This window comes from Vidua chalybeata, chromosome 14 (assembly GCF_026979565.1).
Source record: "Vidua chalybeata isolate OUT-0048 chromosome 14, bVidCha1 merged haplotype, whole genome shotgun sequence".
Classification (NCBI taxonomy): Eukaryota; Metazoa; Chordata; class Aves; order Passeriformes; family Viduidae; genus Vidua; species Vidua chalybeata.
This window is the reverse complement of record NC_071543.1, coordinates 6,748,127-6,769,322: the sequence shown is the minus strand read 5'-3', so window position 1 is coordinate 6,769,322 and position 21,196 is coordinate 6,748,127. Positions and strand designations below refer to the sequence as shown.

The window sequence follows — 21,196 nt, the reverse complement described above, 5'->3', positions numbered from 1 at the left end:
AAGATGTCATTTGTTTAATCATCCACATGACTTCCCCATTCTTTCTTGTGCCCCAATTTCTTCTGGAGGTCCTTCATCTTTAAGTACTTGCTAAGCTCTATTTTGTTTAGCTTGTGAAATTTGATATATTGACCTTGTAATATGTTAAGACTATAAAGAGCCACACAGATGGTGTCTGTTGTGTATATGTCCATTAAGATGTGTCTGTAACCACCTTAGTTTGTAAATACCTGGGAAAATAGACAGGGAATTAAATTCATGTTTTTTCCAGGAAAAGTTAAAACACTTTAATCAATCCAAATTTGGAAGTATTTAGAAATTCCTGGAAATAAAAATAATAAAAGCAAGCATATGAAACACTTTAAAGAGGAATTTAATGGAAACAAAGTAATCCCACAAAATTGAATTAGGATTTATTTTCACATGGTTTGGACTTAAAATAATTCCAAAATCATGTTAACTGCTGGAGTGGGTAGATGACTGCTATAGAAGCATGCATTTTTTTACAGACCTGGAGATTAAATGAGAAAGTAAACCTGCACTGTTTCTTGGCTTAAAAGTCACTGTGGTCCTCTGATGTAGTAACATCAAGCATCCTCCTTTCTGAAAATTATTTAAACATTGTTTTAATTGACTCCATGTGTTTCATTTATTAGAGCTAGACATGCTTGTCTCTTCAGCTAAGTCTGGCTTTTTTGGCTATAAAAGCCCTCAGGTAAGTAACTAAGAAGGACATATGCAGACATGCAATCTAATGAATCACCCAAAACACAAATACCCCAAGCAAACCTTCTGAGGGATGCAGAGGTACAAGGCCAAATGATTTAAATGGAAGGAGAGGACTGGGGAAGGATTTAAACTTGCAAGTTTTTAAGGAAGAGGTCAGAGAGAGAGTATTGAGTACAGGGGATATGGGGCAGATGGTAAATAGCTTTACAAAACCAGTCCCTAAAATTAATAGCCACCTTCAAGATTTATTTCCTGTCTCTGTATTTCATTTTTCCATAATTTCCTTCTTGTTCAAAAGAAAGTGTACCATGTTTTTAAGTACAGATAAAAGCACTGAGCCAGGCTCTGAGAGGCCATTATGGAAAAAAGGAGCAGGATTGTGTACTCTGCGTTCCTACTGAGGCAGCTTCCCTTCCTAGTGTGCTCTGAACTGCTTAGCCTGATCTAATTTGAAGTCTCCCAAGATACAGGGCTCATGCTACTTCCCTTGGGAGAACTGAGGGGAGACATGAGAACAGCCTTTAATTACAGAAAGAGCTGTTCCTAAAGGAGAGAATAATCTGTTCTCCAGCTTTATGGAGGATATGAACTTCAACTGCAGCCAGAAAAATTCCAGTTAGAGGTAAGAGAAAGCTCTTTAATGGTAAGGATCCTGCAGCACTGAAACAGATTGCTCAGAGGGCTACACAAACTCCATCGGTGGAAGAACATGCCTAAGAACAGATAAGCACATATCAGTCAGGCATGGCTTAGGCAGAATTGATTCCTACACTGGGACAGGGATGTGTAGTAGATGATGAGATTTCTAAGACCCTTCCCAGCCCTTTTTCTTGTTTTGTAGTTTTGATAGATCACAACTGGTTTGGCCAAACCCTACTCTTACTGCTTCTCTTGTGGATACATCCACAAAAAGGCAGAAAAACAAAGCATGAATCCCATTTTTTTTTTTTCTTCTGTGGCCATAAAGGCAGTCTCAGGACCAACACCTTCCCACATCATTAGAGGGCAGCCAGTGGAGCAGGAGGACCAGCCCCACACACATCTCTAGCAATAAATTCAGTCTGAGACCACTGCTGCTAAAGAGATCTTACCTGTCATATTCTCTCTGTCAAATGACCTTCTATTTTAAATCTTAGCTAACTTTTAGTACTTTTAAATCTTAGCTAAATCTATTGCTTTAAACTTCCTCCAATTTTTGGAGACCCAGCATGTTGAAGTTACATCCAGAAAAAAATAATATGTGAAGAATAGATGTTCTAAGGTTATTACAAACTTGATGTTACAGCTGGTGCTAAGCAACCTTGATTGAATAAAGAAAGGAATAAAGACAGCCAAGTGATTTACCATTTATTAAAGACTCTATTAATGATTTATTAGTGCTTTATTAACTATTTATCAATGCAACCTTTGTAAAAAGCTCATCTTGTTTCACAGCATCTTTCTGGTTTCTGCATTTATACAAACCTGATCAAACTCTCTCTGGTAGGAAGCCAGTAATGCATGCGGGGCAGCCACACTTTCTGTGTGAGATGCATACTGAATTAAAAACCATATCAGCCTTTTTCAAGTTTGGGGGAAGGGCTAAGGAAAGAATGAATATATAGATATATATATTTATACATGGAAATGACAAGCAAATGACACTAAAGCCTAAAGGAACACAGAGACAATAAATCTATGGGTTGCTTTTATTCATATTCCTTATGAAGGAATGAATAATTTGAATAAGCAGTTGGAAATACCCTGACCAGTAATCTGCTTTATACTGGGTCAAAAGCTTCCTTAGGAAGGGATTTTGATACATTTTTGGTATTGACATGGATGTGATAGATAAATTCATTAATATATATTGATTATGATGTATCAGCATTTAAAAAAAAATCTCATCATCAAAGGGATACCACACCTTTTTCCCTGTAAGAGGAACAAAAAATTTAAAAGACTTGGGGGATGGCCTCCAAAGAAAGCTATTTTTCCTGCTATGCATGTTAAAGCCGAAAACCTTTTACTCATGCAATTGTTTTAGCAAATTTATTACAAGTGGCTAGTGCTCAGCACATATATTTTGAGGAACAATGTGGTGGCATCTACAATAATGTCTTTGTCATACTAGAATTTGTCTTGCTACTGTCCCAAAAGCTGCTTGAAAGACAATTGGAAATACAGTGCATACATGCCTGAGTTTATTATTGAAAAACTAGAGTTGCTTCTACAAAAAGCAACCATTTTTCTGACCACAGCCTAAACCACAGTGTTCACCTGTGGGTTCTATCAATGATGACTAATAAGTTCCCTTTGCCAGCTGGGGAATAATAGCATGCATTCCATATCATCCAATGGTAAATTAATATTTATTTCTATTTTAACAAGAAGGGGACAGATAAAAATTATATTCTGTGAAAATGAATATAGAAATTGCTTTAGAAGCCAATTGTGGTTGACAATAAATTTTAGAGCATATGTTTTCCTTTCCTACTTTGTTAGCATTTGGAAATCCACAAAGAAACATGGGTATTTTCTTTTTCTGTTGAGTTTCTCAGTACTCTATGACTCCCATATATTTTAAAATTTTCAATGTATTTTCCTCATACTCTAGCTTTTATAACTAATAACACTCATATTCTTTGCTTAGAGCATTTACAAGACAATAAAAAAAAAAAAAAAGTAAATCATGATTGATGCACTTACTGCTCTAACCAATCTCATGTATGTGAAGAAAAACAATGCTCCATTACAGGGAGAAGGTATCTCAGCTCAAGAGGCTGTTTCAGGGGGAGAGTAATGGAGCCACACCACATGAACCCACGACTGGATTCAATTTCACAGGTCTGCTACAGTCCTAAGGAAACCATAGCCTATGTAAAGTGTGTGTGCCCTGCCAAAGGGTTCAGCTCCCTGCTGGGCCTGGCCCCAAGTGGCCCACGCTGTGCATACAGGAGTTCACCCCCAAGGCTCCTCTGTTAAACAGGGTGAATGCTTTTCTGCAAGGTGGATCACGATAATTTTCTTCAGGGTCCACCTCGGGAAGATTATATGGTCAAAAACTGGTCTGAATGTATTACATTGCTGAGGACAATTAATCCTTCAGTTCAATACCAAGCAGGTTTTGTGCCCTCCAGCACCTTCTCATGTGTTCTTAGCATTTTTAGCAGCATGCAGCACAATCCCTTATGGACCCACTATGGAAACACCATTATGATGAGCTGCACAGAGATCTGCAGCACCTCTATCCCTACTCCTGCCAGGCTTAGACTCCCAGTATGAGTGAAGTGCATGTAGGACATGGGGAGTTCACAGAATACAACTGGCAAAAATAATCACATAATTTAAAAACTGAAGCAGAACCTAATAGCAAGCACACAGGACAGCATTCTCGACAAGTTTTATGTGATGAGAGAATTAAGAGTTCAGTGGGAAATGAGGACGTTGGAACTCAGGAAGTCAAAGGTAGATACACCCAGCAAGTATGACAGCCTCTCTGAACCACCATGTCTTTGTCTTCCACCATTGTCTGAGCTTCCAGCCAAACTCCAGGAGATGAGCAGGAGGCAGTGCTGTCTTTGTGATGAGCCATGAGCTTCCAAATGCTCCAAAGACAGGCACGTACTGACCAGGAATAACGGCACTGACTGGAGTGGTAACTCTGCTTCCCAGCCAGGACAGGCAGGAGGAATCTTGTCAGGGCAGGGGTTTGTTAAGGGCAAGCCATAATGGTGGTGTGCAAGGAGAGGATGATCAAAGTTTTGCCAGGCACATATGAGATGCTGGGCCAGAGGAGGTGCTTCTATTTCTATATAATTGTTCCTCTGCACAGACCTACTGATGTGTCAGGAACATCAACATCAACATCAGTATGAGTCAGACTCAAGGTCCTGCTCCTCTGGGATGCTACAGACAGTGTTTGGTGCTGTGTCTTTCACAGAGCACTTCAGGAACACCATGGCAATCATGAGGGCAAAATCCTGATCCTCCGTACTTAAAAATTCTCAGCTGTGCTGAGACCTTTTCTGTTTAATACAGCATCCAGAACTGGATATTGGGTTCACACCAGCTAACACCAGTTTTAGAAGTCAATGATATGTCCATAAATATTCAGGTACCTGCAGTCACGTGTACCAAACCCAGTTCCAGAAGTGAGGCATCCTTCTGCTGTCACTCCTGGTAACTAAACTAATGGCTTTGCTGCCCAATACACAGAACCAGAGCCCTGCTGTGGACAGTATGGCCAATGCAACACCTCCTGTTCTTGGCAGCTTCTCCACCCCACTGAGATGCACTGCTCTATCCCACTGATTTTATTTATTCAAAATAATACTTGTTGGTAACCATTCCCAGGCATGGCACATCTTATTGTCACAAGGGCCCCACGAGGTAGGAAGTATGCATTGAACTGTTAAATACAACATAACATCCTGGCACTACAAGAGTATAGTATAAACAAAGGCACAATAAGTCATAAAAAGCTAATTCTTTCAAAAGTTACTAATACCAACATATAATTTCATCTCTGCAATTTAAAAAACATTGGCAAAAAACCCATTCTCCAAGCAAATAAGCAACTGTGTTTTGAAACTATTCACTGCTGGCACTTGTTTAAGGGAATCTGGTAATTTGTTCCATCCATCCTCAGCTTCACAAGCAAGAAAGCATGTCTTGAATTGCCTCTTTTCTTCTCTGAAACTTAGGGTTCACACCAAGAGGAGAGCAGAACTATAATTTACAGTTACAAAACAAGACTACTCCTACCCTGAGGCACTCCACTGTGTGCGTTTATACAATACATTACATCATCTCCTTTACATTGCCAGATGTAATCAATTCATGAGTTTTTTCATACAAGTACAACAGGGTGTTATATAGTTACAGGACAAGACCTTATCAATGGAATTTATTATAAAATGCATTAAATTTCTGAAGCAACTTATGGCAGCATTGTGAAAAAATAAAATCTCCAAATTCAATATCGGGCAAAATTAGATTGCTAAACCACAAAACCTCTTGTTCTGTAAGCTTAGCACAGAAACTGTGTAAGTTGTATATTGTGCAATAATTTTTAGACCCATGTAACCAGCTTATAACTTATATCCTGACAATATGATGAATCTGAGTACAAAAATGATGAGGAATTTGAAAGCATTAATTTGTGCCAGAAAATACTGGATTTAGCTTTAAAACAGGAGGGTTAATTACCTGAAACAGCATATAGAGGAAATTAAGAAACCAAGTTAGGCAACTTATTTAAATTTAAAGCCCAATTCTTTTGTTTAAGCCATGATTTGCTTTCATTAAAACTGGACTCTGAGTTGTTACTCATCAAATACAAAGAAATGAAGCTACCAGGCACTGCTGTACAATACACACTGAAATCCTTACAAAAGCTGTTTCTTTGCGTTCCAAATGGACTCTGCCAGATCTCTTATTCTGCTTACCACACAAGCAGTATTGCAGCAGAGTTTTCCTGCGTGGGTGTGCCAGGGTAGCATTTGTTTTTGACGTTATTCTTACAGTCTCATCACCTCCACTGTAATGCCATTAAACCAGCAGTCTGAGGCTAGAGCAAAGACACAGTGAACACCTAGAAAAGCTGAAACCTGCCCTTACAAAGCTGTCTTTTTTCACCATTCCTTTTCCTCGTCTATGTGATGCTCTCCCTGCCATGTGTCTCAGTTGAGAACTTGCTTCTCCCCTCATGCATGAAGAATTCACTTTCCCCTGTGAAGCATGGTTATCTTCCCAGTGCCTACTTCAGAGACTATGAATGCTCTGCGGGGCACAAGCTGTCTCATTTTTTGTCTTATGCAATGCCTAGGGCAGTGGTAAAACTTCTGAATATTGTCTGAAAATTTGGAATAGAGATTATGGGCTGAAAAATCCAATGGATGTGTCCAAAATGTATGGATAACACGGGCACAGCTTGATCAGTATTCAGCAAGCCCTGGATATACAAAGCCTGATGATTGGTACCTCTAATTTTGTCACCTTGGTTCTTTTGTAAAGTTAAAAAGCTTAGCATGTTTGCCGAACAATACACTATGGGTCCTCATCTGTAACACAGAGGTAGAGTCCTTGCTGCCTCTCATGGTCAACAATTTAATTCTGTTCTCTTACAGAAAGACCTAACCAGCCACCTGAAACCCTCTCATGCAACCTGGCATTTATTATAGTAATTTTAGCCTTCAGAAAAGAACAAACATTTCAGTCTGAATTTCCTTTTCCTCACTTGCGCCTTGAAGCAGGTCTGTTCCTGCATCTGTGTGTCCTGTAAATCATGCCAACACTCCCCTTTGATCCACTCCTGCTAGCTAACAGGTGTAGAAAAAATGGATGTGTGTTATAGAAGATGTTTTGATACAACATATACTTTTTTGGCATGTCAGCCTTATCCAAATAAGCCAGCTTAAACAGTAAAGAAAAGTGAAGCCAAAACATGCTGAGGTCTTTTTTGATCTCCTTTAAGGTATGGAGGCTTCAGAGTATTTCTGGTAGACAGATTCCCACTGTTGCATTTGATTCCTCATTTCCCAGCATGGTTTTTCTTACAAAGCTAGTTGGAGGCTGGAAATGTTAATTACTTGGGACTGCCACTAAGACATACGACAGCTGAGGATGCCTGGTCCTGCACAGAGCAGTCCCAGTGTCTGAAATCAGTGTGTTCTGACTGTGCACCAGATTGATAGAGCCTCCTGTGTCTGCATTTTTAAAAAACTTCTGACAGCAAACTACATTGAAACAAACTAACTCCTAAAAACAGGGCTGAAAAAGGGCAAAGTCCATAACCTTCCTGTCTCAAAGCACTACACTACTTCTTTTCCCACAGGAAAATCAATGAATGGGACACAAAAGCCACAGCACTGAAATGCTGTAAATTCAGGGCTCCGGCATTTAAACATCGTATCTCTACATTACTAGACGATGACATGTATTGTCTTTTTTGCTTCTAGATGGCCCAAAAGGAATAGCAAACTGTTCATTAGTAATAGTTTATCAGGGATTGTATGAGCAATTTGGAACAAACTTGGAGCAAGCCCAAGAAAAGACCACCCAGCAGACCCATGGCTGCCTAGTTAGCTCCAAGCAGTGTGAGCAAGTCACAGCTCCAGCTGGTGTCAAACACTGACAACTACCAGTTACCAGGCAAAGATGAACTGGAGTAAACATGTCAAAGGATGGTGGGGGGTTTTGGGGGGATTTTTTTTTTTTTTTTTTTTAAGTATGAAGTGCAATATATTATTATGTTCAAGCAACTACCAAAAGGAGTTGTTGATCTCACTTTGCTGGAGACACACAAAGGGTGGATGCAATAACATGGCATTCTTTTTGAAGGGTAACTTGTGTTGTAAGTGAAAGATGCTAGAAAATGACAATGCTGCTGCAAAGTAGACAGAATGATACATTTAGTCAAATTCCCAGTCTAAGCCTTTTCAAAGAACAAGCAGTTAGTGCAACATTCCTTAGGGCTCCTGTATCCTTTCAAACATGATCGCTTTCTTGTAGTTTACACTTATCATATTAAGAAAAATGGTAATGAGGAGATCATGACAACCTCTTTTAAAAGAAACAATGACTCAATTGCAAAGGAAAAAAAGGAGTGATAACTATTTTCATGGAAAGAAGCCTCCAGTGAATGCCTCACTGTTGAAACTATGTTCTTTGTTTTTGTCTGAACTCAGGAATGACAAGGGGCTGATCTTCAAAAAAATTCTGAGCACCAGTTTTCATTTGATTGGTACATTACTTTTTCAGATAACTAGCAGTTCAGACCTCTTGTTGAAAAGATTAGGGACTCAAGAAGTTAGAAATGATAAAATACTGGAATAAGTGGGAAGGGATTAATTGGCTTGATAAAAAAAAAAAAAAAAGTCACTACTGGGACTGCGCCTACAAACCAAATATGAAGTGTTTTTATCCTAAGGCTCAGAAGAGTATTTTTAAAGGTTACTGTACCTTGGTGTACACAACATTTTCTTTAGCAGGATATACTCATAGCAAAGAAATTAATGGACTACAAAGCCCAAAGGGGCTTTTAACACTCAATGCTTGTGCAATAAATGCCATCAGAAGATCTCAAAGCATCCCTCACAAAAGATCAGTACCTGCCATTTTCTAGCTTGGCTCCAGACATGAAATTTGGTCCACATTTTAAACCCCTCAATCAACCCACAGCAAACACAGTGAATAATACAACTCTGCCCATTTTTTTTTTCCTATTAACCACCCATGCCAGTCTCTATGCCCTTGTGGGTTCATGTTGCTCCTGTTTCACCCTGCAAAGTACTAGTAGGTATTTCCATCTCCCCAACAATATTTGCTTACATATTGAACAGAAATTTTGGAACAGAGAAAACATTTAAACAAGAGCTGTAGAGTGTTGATAGCAGGTTTCTAGTGACAGGCACACCAGAGCCTGGCCCCAGGAGCTCTGGAAAGCCATGCAGTAACACTTTCAGCAGGTAGAATACACAGGTTATGCAGACTGTTGAAAAAACAAATCTGGGCACTTGGGTCAGACCTTCAGATTCTTGTTTGGAGACAGCCTTTCTCTCCTGCCTCTGAACAATGGTCTACGAACACCTCAAGGCCCTGAAGTAATCAAATAATCTTCATTCTAATGCTAGAACCTGACATTTTCTTCAGGAGACTTCTGCAAGGCTAGGTGCCTGTATGACTGCTTTTAAATCAAAAAGAAATGTGAGAAATTCATTAAAGAAAAAAAAAAGGAAAAAAATACAAAAATCATTCTGGTCAGGTTTTCCAGCTATCCAAAGAAATTGTTACACCGCTGACAAATCCATGTGGCAGGATCTACTGGTTAATTAAACAAATGTGACAATTTTACCGTGACAATTTCAAAACACTCAAAAGTGCCACCTATCCACAGTGTGCATTCTTCTCAAATGTATATTAAAACCTGTGTAGCGTAATAAGAAATTGAAAGAAACTTACATATTCAATAAAAACACAATTGTAAGCATAATTTGAAATGTACAGCTAAAATAGATTGGAAGTTCATAAGGTTTCTCAGAACATTAAATTCAATGACACACTTTCTTTAAAGAAATGTTAGAAATTCAGATAAGCCACAGTATGTAGCATAATTTTAAGTATCTGATAGAGCCTTGCTTTTGCCCAGTTATCACACCAATAATTCCAGCTGAGGACATCAATGCATTTTGCTAACAACTAATTTAACTTTCAACAATGGCAGTGTGGGTGAGGTTCTATTTCACCATTTCACAGAAGGAGACATAGTGGAGCAAAGGGGCATCTCAAGGTTATTCAGGAAGATCAAAGGTAGGATGCTTTATCCGAGTCTGTGTATTCAAGCATTTATTGAGAGGGTGTTCAAAGACATGAGAAGATGAACCATACCAGTCTTTCACTGGCAGATTTGAAGTGGTGTATTCTGAAGACTGACAGCTGGAACAATCTCCACAGGTAAGAAGGAAGGTGCCTTCAGAAAGAGCTCTGCTGACTATGGAGCATGACAGACCAATGGCACACAGCAAAGACACAAATTCTCCTCCCCAAAAAGCAGCTTCCATAACTATTCTCAGTGCAGAATGTGGAACAACTTGAACTTAAGACAGATGAGGATGACAAGACTGCCTGATCACGTCAGGCTCCTTCCACAAAACTCATGGGGGCTGGCAAGTCTGACTATGTGTCACCACATGACTCTTCCCAAGGAAAAGTCCACCTGCTTGTCCAAGGGGTCTCTCAGGAGGAAATAAAATATGTTTTGGTCCATACATCAGTTGGTGTCTGTATTCTTGCCCTAAGGAGAAGTTAGGAGTGGCTTCAGTTAAACTCAGACCGCAGTGCATTATGAAAGTGGCAACAAGCATTCCTGGCAACTGCTGTAACAGAACACTTCCACCCACCTCCGAGCCCAACAGCGGGATTCAAAGTCCAAACTTCAGGATTGCTCCAGATGTCAACTTTGTCCTGTACTCTACTTTTCTTCAAGGAGCTCAAAGCAGTAAAGCATCAAAAGTTGCAACATGCAGGTGTAGATAAAGCATAAAGGGGGAAACTGAGCATGCCTCAAGTACCTGGTGTCTTTTTGATCCATCACTTTAATTTCTCTAATGCTTTCCTAATGTATGTTTCTTTTAACCATCAACTATTTTTTGATTGTCAGAAACTTCAGAGGAGAATGTAAAAAGTGTAAGCTCTTGAAACTTTCTGGAAGTTTGTTTAGTTACATCTCCCAGTCCAGTCTTCCCTTGGACACTGCAAGTGTCTCCTAGTCCTTTCCCAGTCTACTTCTCTTGAATAATTGAGATTAGACTAAGTTATTCTTCATGGACCCCACGAGCCTCCTCAGCAGTGCTGACTTACAGGGAAGCTTTCTACCAGGATTTAAATCATGCAACACTTGCCCTCAGGGCTGCAAAAATGGAGCTCTGCCCATTTGTGAGAGAAAGAGCCACAGAAGATGTTACAGACATTTCAAACCAGAATTGTTTCTAAAGCATGCATTCATTTCAGAAAGCCTAACACAATTTTAATATGTTTTCAATGTCTTCATTCTGTGCCGAAAGCAATTTGTAATGCAGACTACACATTCATAATCTATTTAAATGAAAGGTAACATTGCTAGCAGTTTAAACACTCACTGCCCATATTTACCATGTTTCATTCTGATGGGACAAGATGAAATAACAAAAATGATTAATCTGAGACCAGAGAAATATTCTACTACCTGTATCTCAAAATAGGACTAGATTTTTTTGCTTAATGTTCTGTCAGTAAGCTGTGTAAGTGGAGTATGAGAGCTTCAGATGGCTTTTCTGCTTGGCCACACTGCAGACTGTCATTTTGGAATCAGCAGCAACACTCCAGGACAGACACACAACAGGCTCTGGAGTTCTTAATCATGTTTTTATACAACATAAACTCATGCAGCCCACAAAGTCCTTAGGAGAGAATACCTGGTACAGCTAGAGCCAAACACTGTAACAGTGCTACAGTAGTGTTTAAAATTTTCCATCCAGTTCAGCACTTGGGACCTTTTTCTGTTCATGGGAGCAAACAAAAGGTCAGAGTTGATCTGACATGCCAGATTCCTTGTGTCTGTTTTCTTTCACACTTTCACTCCAAGATAAGGGAATTACTCTTTAGTTACAAGCATGAAAAAGGATGGGAATTCAGGTCCCAAGGGTCTCCAAGCTGGGAGTGGGAATATTAGTTTTATGACATTTTGCACTCAACTACAACACTCCACCAAATTGTTTTCCCAAATTTTTGGCCTCTTTCACTTATTTCTGGAACTGCAAAACTTAGTGGTATTTGAAAAAGTAGTATATAAAATAACCAATGTTTTTAAGTTCCATAGAGAGCACATCTGATCTTCCCCAAGAGTTGCAAAACTTTCTATCTTTTCCTCTAAGAGAATAACTTTGCTTCAATTACTTTCTTGTTTGAACTGGCTTTAAAACAATTACTTTGTATAGTCTCATAAAAAGTAATTATTTTTATCATAACGGAGTACTTAATCAGAGTGAGGATGCTGAGCATGTAACATTGCAATACATAGTGGATTGTTTCTGAGCTGACTTTCAATGAGGGGGAGAAACTAAAAATGGTTGTTTTGGTGAAAAGAGATACTGAAGAGCTTGGAAAACAAACTTCACTCCTTCACTGACAGTCATTCACTTATCATTTATCATGGGAGTACTTTGTTTCTCTTCAGGAGCAGCAATACACGTCCAAACTCTTGCGATGTCAGCTCGCTTTACAGTAATTTTAGTAGCGATGGTAAATCTGGCAATGATGGCAGAATTATATCATACTACTGAAATCAGCAATATTTCAATTTGGCAGTACAAAAATATGTGTTAAAATATTATGGTAAAGAAGATAAGAAAACAGAATTGAATAGCGAGTTTGAAACAGGTGCACAGCAATCTCTCTCTCTTTTCCTGAATACCTTTTGTAATCTTTTTTTATTGTTACAGTGTAGACAGGCTGCAATAGACCCACACAATGATCAGATTTTACATTTCAAAGTTCTTTGCTAAATAATTTATTTAATACTGCTATGAAAATAAAACCTTTATTTGATAAATGTGCCTGCAAGCTGGAATCAGACCTTGCTTGTCTGTCCTGACAAAGGTCTAATCTTTTGCTGCATTACATCTTGAAGAGGCATTTATCCCTGTAACAGGCAGGTGCAGAACACCAGCTTTCGAATACAGGAAACTCTGCACACCCACACACATTTGTCAGATCAGACAGTCAACCTTTCCTCCCTGTCACCTCCCCAGCAGCACGCAGTCTGCCTTGCCTTCAGCTGGCAGCACAAAGCAGATTTATGCCATAGATCTACACCACAAGTGCATCGCTCTCCTCACATGTAACCTGTACCATGCCAGCCATGCAATGGGGACCCACAAAACAACTGCCTCAGCCAAACACTTGGCATCGACTCACCAGCTTCCCACTCTGCCAGCCTGAAGTTAGCTCTGAGCCTTAGACATGATGCACCCTCAAGTTAATGCAGGGACAGGGCTCCTGAAGTGCTTTTCTCATAGGTGCCACCATAATGTTATCACTGTAAAGGTGAATGGCCAAAAATTTGGATAATCCTTTTCTGCCACGGTCAGGTGCAGCACATGGGGGCCAAGGGTGTGCTCTGGGCTGGGAAGACCTAAGACTGCCTTTTCCAGCTCCCAAAAAGCCTTTTGCACTCCAAGCTTACACCAGGCTGTCCTCAAATGACTCCAACTATTGATGTCACCCTTCCTGTGTGCATACTGGACAGTGCACAAAATTCTGGGAAAAGGATTCCTTCGACCTTCCTGGAATTGCTGCTGAATGCAACAATTGTGGTGATAATGTTTGTGGTGACACTGAAACCAAAACTGAGCTGATGATCTACCAAACCAGGAAGGAGCTGTTCCATTTTCTGGAGTGAGACCACATCTGGAGAGTCATCAGAGCAAAGAACAGGTCTCTGCTTTTATGTGTATCTAAAGTAATGAAGAGGTAAGTCCTTTTTATTTTATAACAGCAGCAGCAGTGCAAGTGGAGCTGCTGCCAATTTATACCAGTGTGGGAGGAAGAAGAATTCAATGAACTCAAATGAGATCAGAGGTCAGTGGAATTACCCCTTGATTTATATTGATGTGAGAGCAAAAACTGCTTCTGCCTCCATTGAGAAAATGCTGATAAAAAGCTTGAAAATGCAATGGCTTAGAAATTGCTAAGAAATTAATTGTTTTTATCCAGCCAAATCTTTGTGTACATAAGCAAAGTCTGAAGGAAAAAAACAACTCTCAAAGCAGGCTATTACCCGTTCCTTGCATGCTTTCAAAGGCTGCACGTCAGAGCAGGGACAAAGGCCACAGATCCACATTTACACTTGGGTTAACTTTTCAATCCATTTTTTCATTTCAATAGAAATAATAAATCACCTTATCCAGGAGAAAGAAGCAGCTTGACACAAAACATACGGTGCTGGGCTATTTTTATAGCACACCTAAGATGTATAGGGATTCATTTATTTACTCAGCTATTTAAAAGTGGCTACTCTTACTCATTCTCTGGACAGCTAAATGCCAGGTTGCTAAGTTACTGTTACTTGACATCATCTCCTCCCCAATGTGTTCCCACATTTGACAGGTTCACATGATTTACTAGGCCAGTCAGCTCGTTATTCACTTGTCCAGTGACGTCTGGATAATCATTTTAAATTCACATCATGTCCTCCTCAGAAAGCCCCCAGACTCCACATGAAAATATTTAAACTACCTGTCAGCTACTAAGTGCATTTGTAACCACACTGGACAGCATACCTGTATTTTTCAAATTACAATTATTGTAATTAGATTTAGCATCATTCTTCAATGTTGTTTGTATTTTAGAAGTGAAAACAATTACTGAGGGGCAAATAATGGGCTATATCTGTTACAGTCTAATTTTGCTACATGAACAGCTCACTTCAGCTGTGGGTGAGACATATTAAATCTGTTAGTGCTTTCAATTGGCATGAGGAAGGTAATCCTACACATAATTTGCAGAGTCAAGGGCATTTTCACCTGCTGATCAATTTACATATTCTTCCATGTCATTAGACAGGAGCTAGTCATCAGAAGACGACCATACAAATTACAGACTTTGCTCATTTAACTCCAGTCATTTCTACACTTATTACAATCTGAACTATATTTGGGATCTGTTTTGCGTCCAGACTAGAAAGCTTCTAATTACTATCACAGCTGTGCACATACCATCAGAAGTCCATCTAGCTACTTGATGCCTTCCTACTGTGAATATGCACGTACAAGAATTCTTTTGTTCCTCTAAGCAGGGACTGATTTCCAGACAGCAGAGCCTGCCCGGGTGGTTATGATACAGCCACGAGAGCTGCAGTGCTGGGTTGTGTCCAATTGATTGCCTGAACACCCAGACCAAATTTCCAGTTTACACTCCAAGTTCTCCAGAACATGTAAAAAAAAATTCCTTTCTCTCCCGTGCAGTGTTGCGCACTTATCAACTCTTTAGCCAGGGGTAAACCAAGGCTAAAGCTCTCCAAATACAGGAAAAGGATCACTGCTTGTTCACCCTCAGTGTCACCTACACACCTCCTTTCCCTGGGCCAGCACATGGTTCACATCACATGCCGTGACAGCAAGGCACACTGATGTAAACACTGGTACAAGTGGCACAAGTAACAGCTTTGGAAACTGGTTTTAAATGTCAGCTCTCCCACCCCACCTGCACTTTGGATCACAACATTTCAATGAACTCGTTTTTCAGTGGCTGCACATAGCAAGTGACAATTTAAATCCGTATTAATAAAATGTGAATTACACGCACATACTTTTAATTGTCTGTCTTCCACATTATCCACACTCTCAAAAGCATTGCATTGGTTGGAAAAAAAAAAAACCAACACATTTTGGAACAGAAAAAAGTGTAGATCACCAGGTATTTGCCTTTCTCTTTCAGTTCGGTATTAACAGCCTATATTAGATGCAATCTGTGCTATCATTACTTTTTGGCCTTAGTTGTTGTATAAAAGATGATGGTGATTATTACTATTATTATTATTTACTATTATTTTTCACAACCTGCTCAGCCATCCTGGTTAGAAAAGTAAAATCAGCAGGAGACTGGTCTGCCATTAACCTTTGGCTGTAGTACTGGGAGCAGTCCTTAAGGCATTTATACAAGATGACATAAGTAGCTAAGTGTTTCAGGAAATCTAAAGGACTGTGAAATTTTGTCTCTGAAGACTCAGGGGTCTGAATGAAGTCAAGACCTTTCCCCTCACTTGGTTGAAAATTTTAGAATATAAATTCAATTAAACCCTTTTTGTCCAAGATGGGGAAAAAAAAAAAAAAAGAGAAGACGACAGATTATGAATTACAAACCTCTACAATTACAGAAACCATTAATCAAGTTCAGCTTGAAAAAAGAGCCATGTAAAATCAGAGGTCACAGATCTTCACAGGAGTACCTCTTCCTTGTAAAGTCTAGCCAAGAAACCCTCGAGAGTTACTGTGTCTTTCTGAGGGATGGAACTGAAATAAATCACTTAATTCCCCACCTTAAAAAACCAAAACAAATCAAAACCAGAAAAAAAATGCAAACTTCAAGGTATGCATTGCTCCAAGGGTAAGTGCCAGGCAGAGCACCCTTCCCCAGCTCCTTGGGGAGTGCAGCTTGGCAGCAGACACAGCCCAGAGCAGAAACTGCCAGGGGTTGCCAATAGTTTGGTTGGGCAAAATACACAATTACAGCCCAATTGTCCACTTTTGGGGCTCGACTGTCTTGGAATCCTTTGTGTTTACCTCTGTAACATCCCTGAGAAGACAGAAATGTGAATAACATGGTGTTTTTACAGAAACAAGTTGCCATGAGGGAGCTAAGACCCACACTCCCAAAAGTTCATCAGGGCCTATGTAAATGGCCCTGGAAGGCCAAGAAGTACCTGTCAGGGCTGGAAACTTAATCCAGGTTCTCAAAGTGCAAATTTCTGCTGAAACCAAGGGTTATTCTTTCATCTAGAGCAGCCAGCCTGAATCTTCTGGCATGGTTTCCATGGGGTGCCCAAAGACTGGATTTTGACCACTGCTGGGCATCACATTCTCTTACTTATTTTCTCTCCATTGCCTGTCAAGTAGAATATGATACCCTGCGTGCAGCCAAAACACATTTCCTGCTAGCTTGTTCTGCAGCATAAATTTGAGAAGAACAAAGTAAAACACTGACAAAACCCAAGTACTTCTAGTGCCAGGTGTACTTCAGCACCACATGCGGCTGGAATCCTGAGCCGCTGCCCCGGGGGTATCCAGCTGGGGCTGGGGTCTGCTGGGTCTTTGCTGAGCAGTCCCAAAGCAGCTCTGGGTTGCTGTGTTCACAGTGCAGCCCAGTGCAGGCAGGTTACAAAAGGCTGAAGGCAGCCTGTGGGTGCCCAGAACAGCCCAACGCCGCGCCGAGGGCACAGAGCCCCTGGGAAGCAGCACCAAACCACCCTCCTGCACATGGAGGGGAGCACCCTGGGGAACCATGGCTGAGGTCCACGTGCCAAGGCTGTATCTGCACCCCAACACAGGTGTCATGTGCTCCAGGTGCCTTCTGGCCTTGCCAGCAGCTATGGCTGACAGGTTTAGTCCAGGATGGGCACGAGGGATGCCTCTGGGCACCTGCAGGCATAGTCCAGAAAGATCTGCTGGTTTGTATCCCTTCTTCACAGGCCCAGTGCATGTCCTTGTGAGAGAGACCCCCAGAGACATAGAATCCTGCTAAATCCCTGCTCTGTCCACCCTAAGAGTGCCCCCAGGTTCAATGGCTCACTGGCAGCAGGAACGGGGACTCTGCAGTTCATCCCAATTGTCTAAAGGCAACAGAAAATCCTGCTCCAATCTCAACAGGTTTCAGAAGGAAGCCCAGCATATTGTGCTTGTTTGTTGACTCAAATTACCGTCATGGCATAGGAAACAGGGAACCATCTTGATTAGAAAAAAGACATTTCTGCTTCCTGTGATTTATATGCACTGTTCCCACATTAAAAGTGTCACCTGGATGACTGATCCCTGAAATTCACCCCATCACATTTTTTTGATGCTTTTTACTGAAAACAACTGCTTTCCCCAGCCAACAAGTCATTCATTCCGAATATAGTAATGAACCTAATTGAAATATATAAAGAAGACATTTAAAATGTACCAAGTATTTCAAAGAGCCTTTCAACATTTCCTTTGCTTTTGCTCCCTTAGTGTTCTATAGGCAATAAACCTCTGCTCACTTTGAAAGTTGAAAGTAAATATTATTTATTTCCTTGCATTCATTGCTTCTGGGTGCTCGTGCAGGATCTTCTACCTTACAGCAGGTCTGCACGACATGCCTGCCTGCTGCCTCAACACACTTCTGCAGCAACACTGCCAACACATAAGGACATCTAGAGCAGCCCAAGATAATGTGTGTACAGAAACCAGGAGCAAGTTTTCCAAGCTGTTTAACTCTTAATTGCAATGAATAGCGAGAAGCTTATTTTATTTTATAAGCTAGAGTAAGTCTTTGCAAACAAACTGGCATGACTGTTACACATGATTTCAGGTCTGGGTAAGTCTGCAGCACTACCTCCAGTAACAAGGACATGGCTGGCACAAATTCCCAGTGAAAGTTTAATCCCCTCTACAACAAAAATCAGCTGCTTGGCTGGCAATCCTAGGCAGGTAGCTCTGACAGATGGGAAACTCAACCCATGAGGAGAAAAACCTAAATCTGAGAGAGGGACTGGTGGGTTGCAAAACTGCCCCCAGGCAAATCTCACTGCCAACAGGGAATCCCAAAGTTGGGGTGTCCGAGGAAAAGCCTATCTTTCACTTAGAGTAAGGCATGCAACTTGTGCACACTCCCTTTTTTTTATTACATGATCTTGTTGCAATTAAGCCATTCTTAGCTTGGAGTTGCAATTTTCTGTATTCAACCACTGACCAAAGATCACAGAAAAAACCATGTCTGTAAGTCTTTAACAAAACCATGAATGATGAGCAATTGTAGTCTAGAGGAAGGAGGAAGACTGTAGGTCACTTTCTGAGTAGAAGAATTAAGGCAACTGTACCTCAGGATAGGAGAGAAATGTGTCGTGGATAGACTCAGGGACTGAGAGCTTGAAAAGAACAGGAACATGTGTAAATCCTGAGCTGGCAGATGTAGAGTCTTAGGTGAACTGATCTCACTAAGGAATACCCTGGGCCTACCACCCGTCTGTGTCTCTTAATACAGACCCACTGCTATGTTATTATTTAGCTACAGTGTTAAAGACAGCCTTATAAACCCTCTCCTTGGAAGATGAAAATAACAGCACTACAATTATACAGGAGATAAAAAAGCAAAGGGTATTACTTACCCGCAGTATTTCTTCCACACAGCTGGAGTCATTGGGAAGGGCAACCTAGGTTTAAAGAAAAAAAAGTAATGTTTAGTCAGGTGCTGGATGCAAAGTTCAACCACACAGGTGAACAGCTAACAAGCAACTGCCTCTGTTTGAAGACTGCTGTATCCATGCTTGCTGCCTACCAAATTTTCCAGTTCAGATCAACATAAATCATCAGCAGGACTCGTTTTGTCAAAAGTTGTTTTTTTCTTCCACGCTGCTTTGTGTTACTAACGACACTTTTGAAGCAATAAAGTACTCTGATTTCCTCACAGTTGAGAACTGGCAGTGGAATTGCCTGAAACTTCTGTAATTGAAGAAGATCCCACTGTTACTCCTATCGGCAGTCTTCAGAGAGAGGGTGAGGTTTGGTTTAACTTGCCACATGCTGCAGAGAAGGACAGAGGTGATAACAGGAGAAAGCTGTTATCATCAACTATCTTATCCTACAGCTTAATAGGCTAACAGCCCAGACAGCTCCTAAATCTTAAATATATACTGTAGTAAAATACTGGTTGGACTATAAGGGTGGTTGCTGATTTTGTTGTCCCTCACTCCATCAGCCTGTTGCAGGTTCAGTGTCCTCTGCAGCCTGCAGAGCACACAAGTATCCACCTCAAGAGGCCTGACAGCTGCTCCTTCTCCCCTTAGAAAGATTCAATTTATCTCTGCACCCAACCACGCACATACAGAGTGATGTTGTTAATATATTCCAATTGAAAATACTTGTTAAATGGTACTTACAGCATTTGCCACAGTCCTTCATTCTAAGGATTTGAAAGAGCGCAAAACCTTTAAATACTGTGAACAATTACAGAAACAACAGGCAGATGTGACCTGCATGTACAGCCACTCTGTGGCACTTGCAGAGAGCTATGGTGGGCTCTTATCACGGGGTAAACTCCTTTGTGCCATAAATATTCAGTGAGACTTCTCTGCCTGGTTCTTCTACCTTATTGCCCTTAGTTACTAGTTTGGTGAAAGAAAGTCATGACTAAACTTAATCCCTATCATCCTAATCTGCTATAGAGCATGACCAAAGCACTGACCACGGCCTTCTGCCTGCATTTCAGCCAGCACTAAGCTTCATGGATAAATCCACACAGCTACAGAAGTCAAAGACCACAGAGACCTCTTAGATCACCAAGCTCATGCTCTGCTAATGTAGCAGATTTCCCTCGTATCCTCTAGTACTATGGCTAGTCTGACCCAAAAGCTGTAGGAAATGGGTCTCCCATTCCTTCCCTTAATAAAATATGAAGTGTTGTAAACTACTTCGTACTTCCTTTATAATGGATAAAACTTCGTTTTCAGTGTCAACTCAGCTTTTCTGTAGAGTTCTTTCCACTAGTACAAGTAATTAATTACTTCCCTTCACATTTACACCATACACAGACATGCAGAATTATACTCCACTTTACTCAAATGCTGTATGTTCAACTTTTACCTTCTTTCCTGGTAAACCAGATTTTCCTCCCCTTTGGCTTATTTCATCACTGTTCTCTGAATTCCCAACAGTTCATCAATATCTTGGTGAAGGATTACTCAAGTGAATATGACTACACCATAGGGATATTAGTGATTTTTATCTATTATAGATTAAAATTTTCCACAACATCACCTTTAAACTGTCAAACAACCAAAAAAAGAGCCTTACCTTTTGTCCCCAGTTTCTACTCAGCTCAAATTACCTAACAAGCCTGGCTGAGAACTGCCCTTGTGAGGTCAGCATGAACTGCAACAAGCATGCAGTCCACCCTTATATGACAGGACTTGGACTTGATGGGACTTCCTCCATCTCCCTACTTTTCATTTAAATTACTTTTTTCTCTCTCAGTACTTTTAAGTTCTCTTCTCATCTGTGTTTTCCATTCCTCATACCAGCTCGCCATTCAGTGAGGAATATGGTTAGTCAAAAGGTTAGCAAGCAGGGGTATTACTGCACTATGCAGTGGGACAGAACACATGTCTCTAATACAAGCTTCATATTTTTTCGCTGAAAAACTAATATGTTGGAATATGAGAAAACAAAACAAACAGTCCTCCAAAAAGCTCACATCAACCACAAAATTTCTC

General features: G+C 40.5%; 1 protein-coding gene across 5 annotated transcripts in view; it reads right to left on the bottom strand.

Annotated features, from left to right (window-relative positions):
- AFF2 (ALF transcription elongation factor 2) overlaps window positions 1-21,196 on the bottom strand; it is a 359,241-nt gene that overhangs the window by 136,481 nt on the left and 201,564 nt on the right. For all 5 annotated transcript variants that reach the window (XM_053955496.1, XM_053955492.1, XM_053955495.1 and 2 more), the window contains exon 4: window positions 19,094-19,138. In XM_053955496.1, coding sequence (XP_053811471.1) covers window positions 19,094-19,138 — 45 coding nt within the window. The remainder of the gene's footprint in view (window positions 1-19,093; window positions 19,139-21,196) is intronic.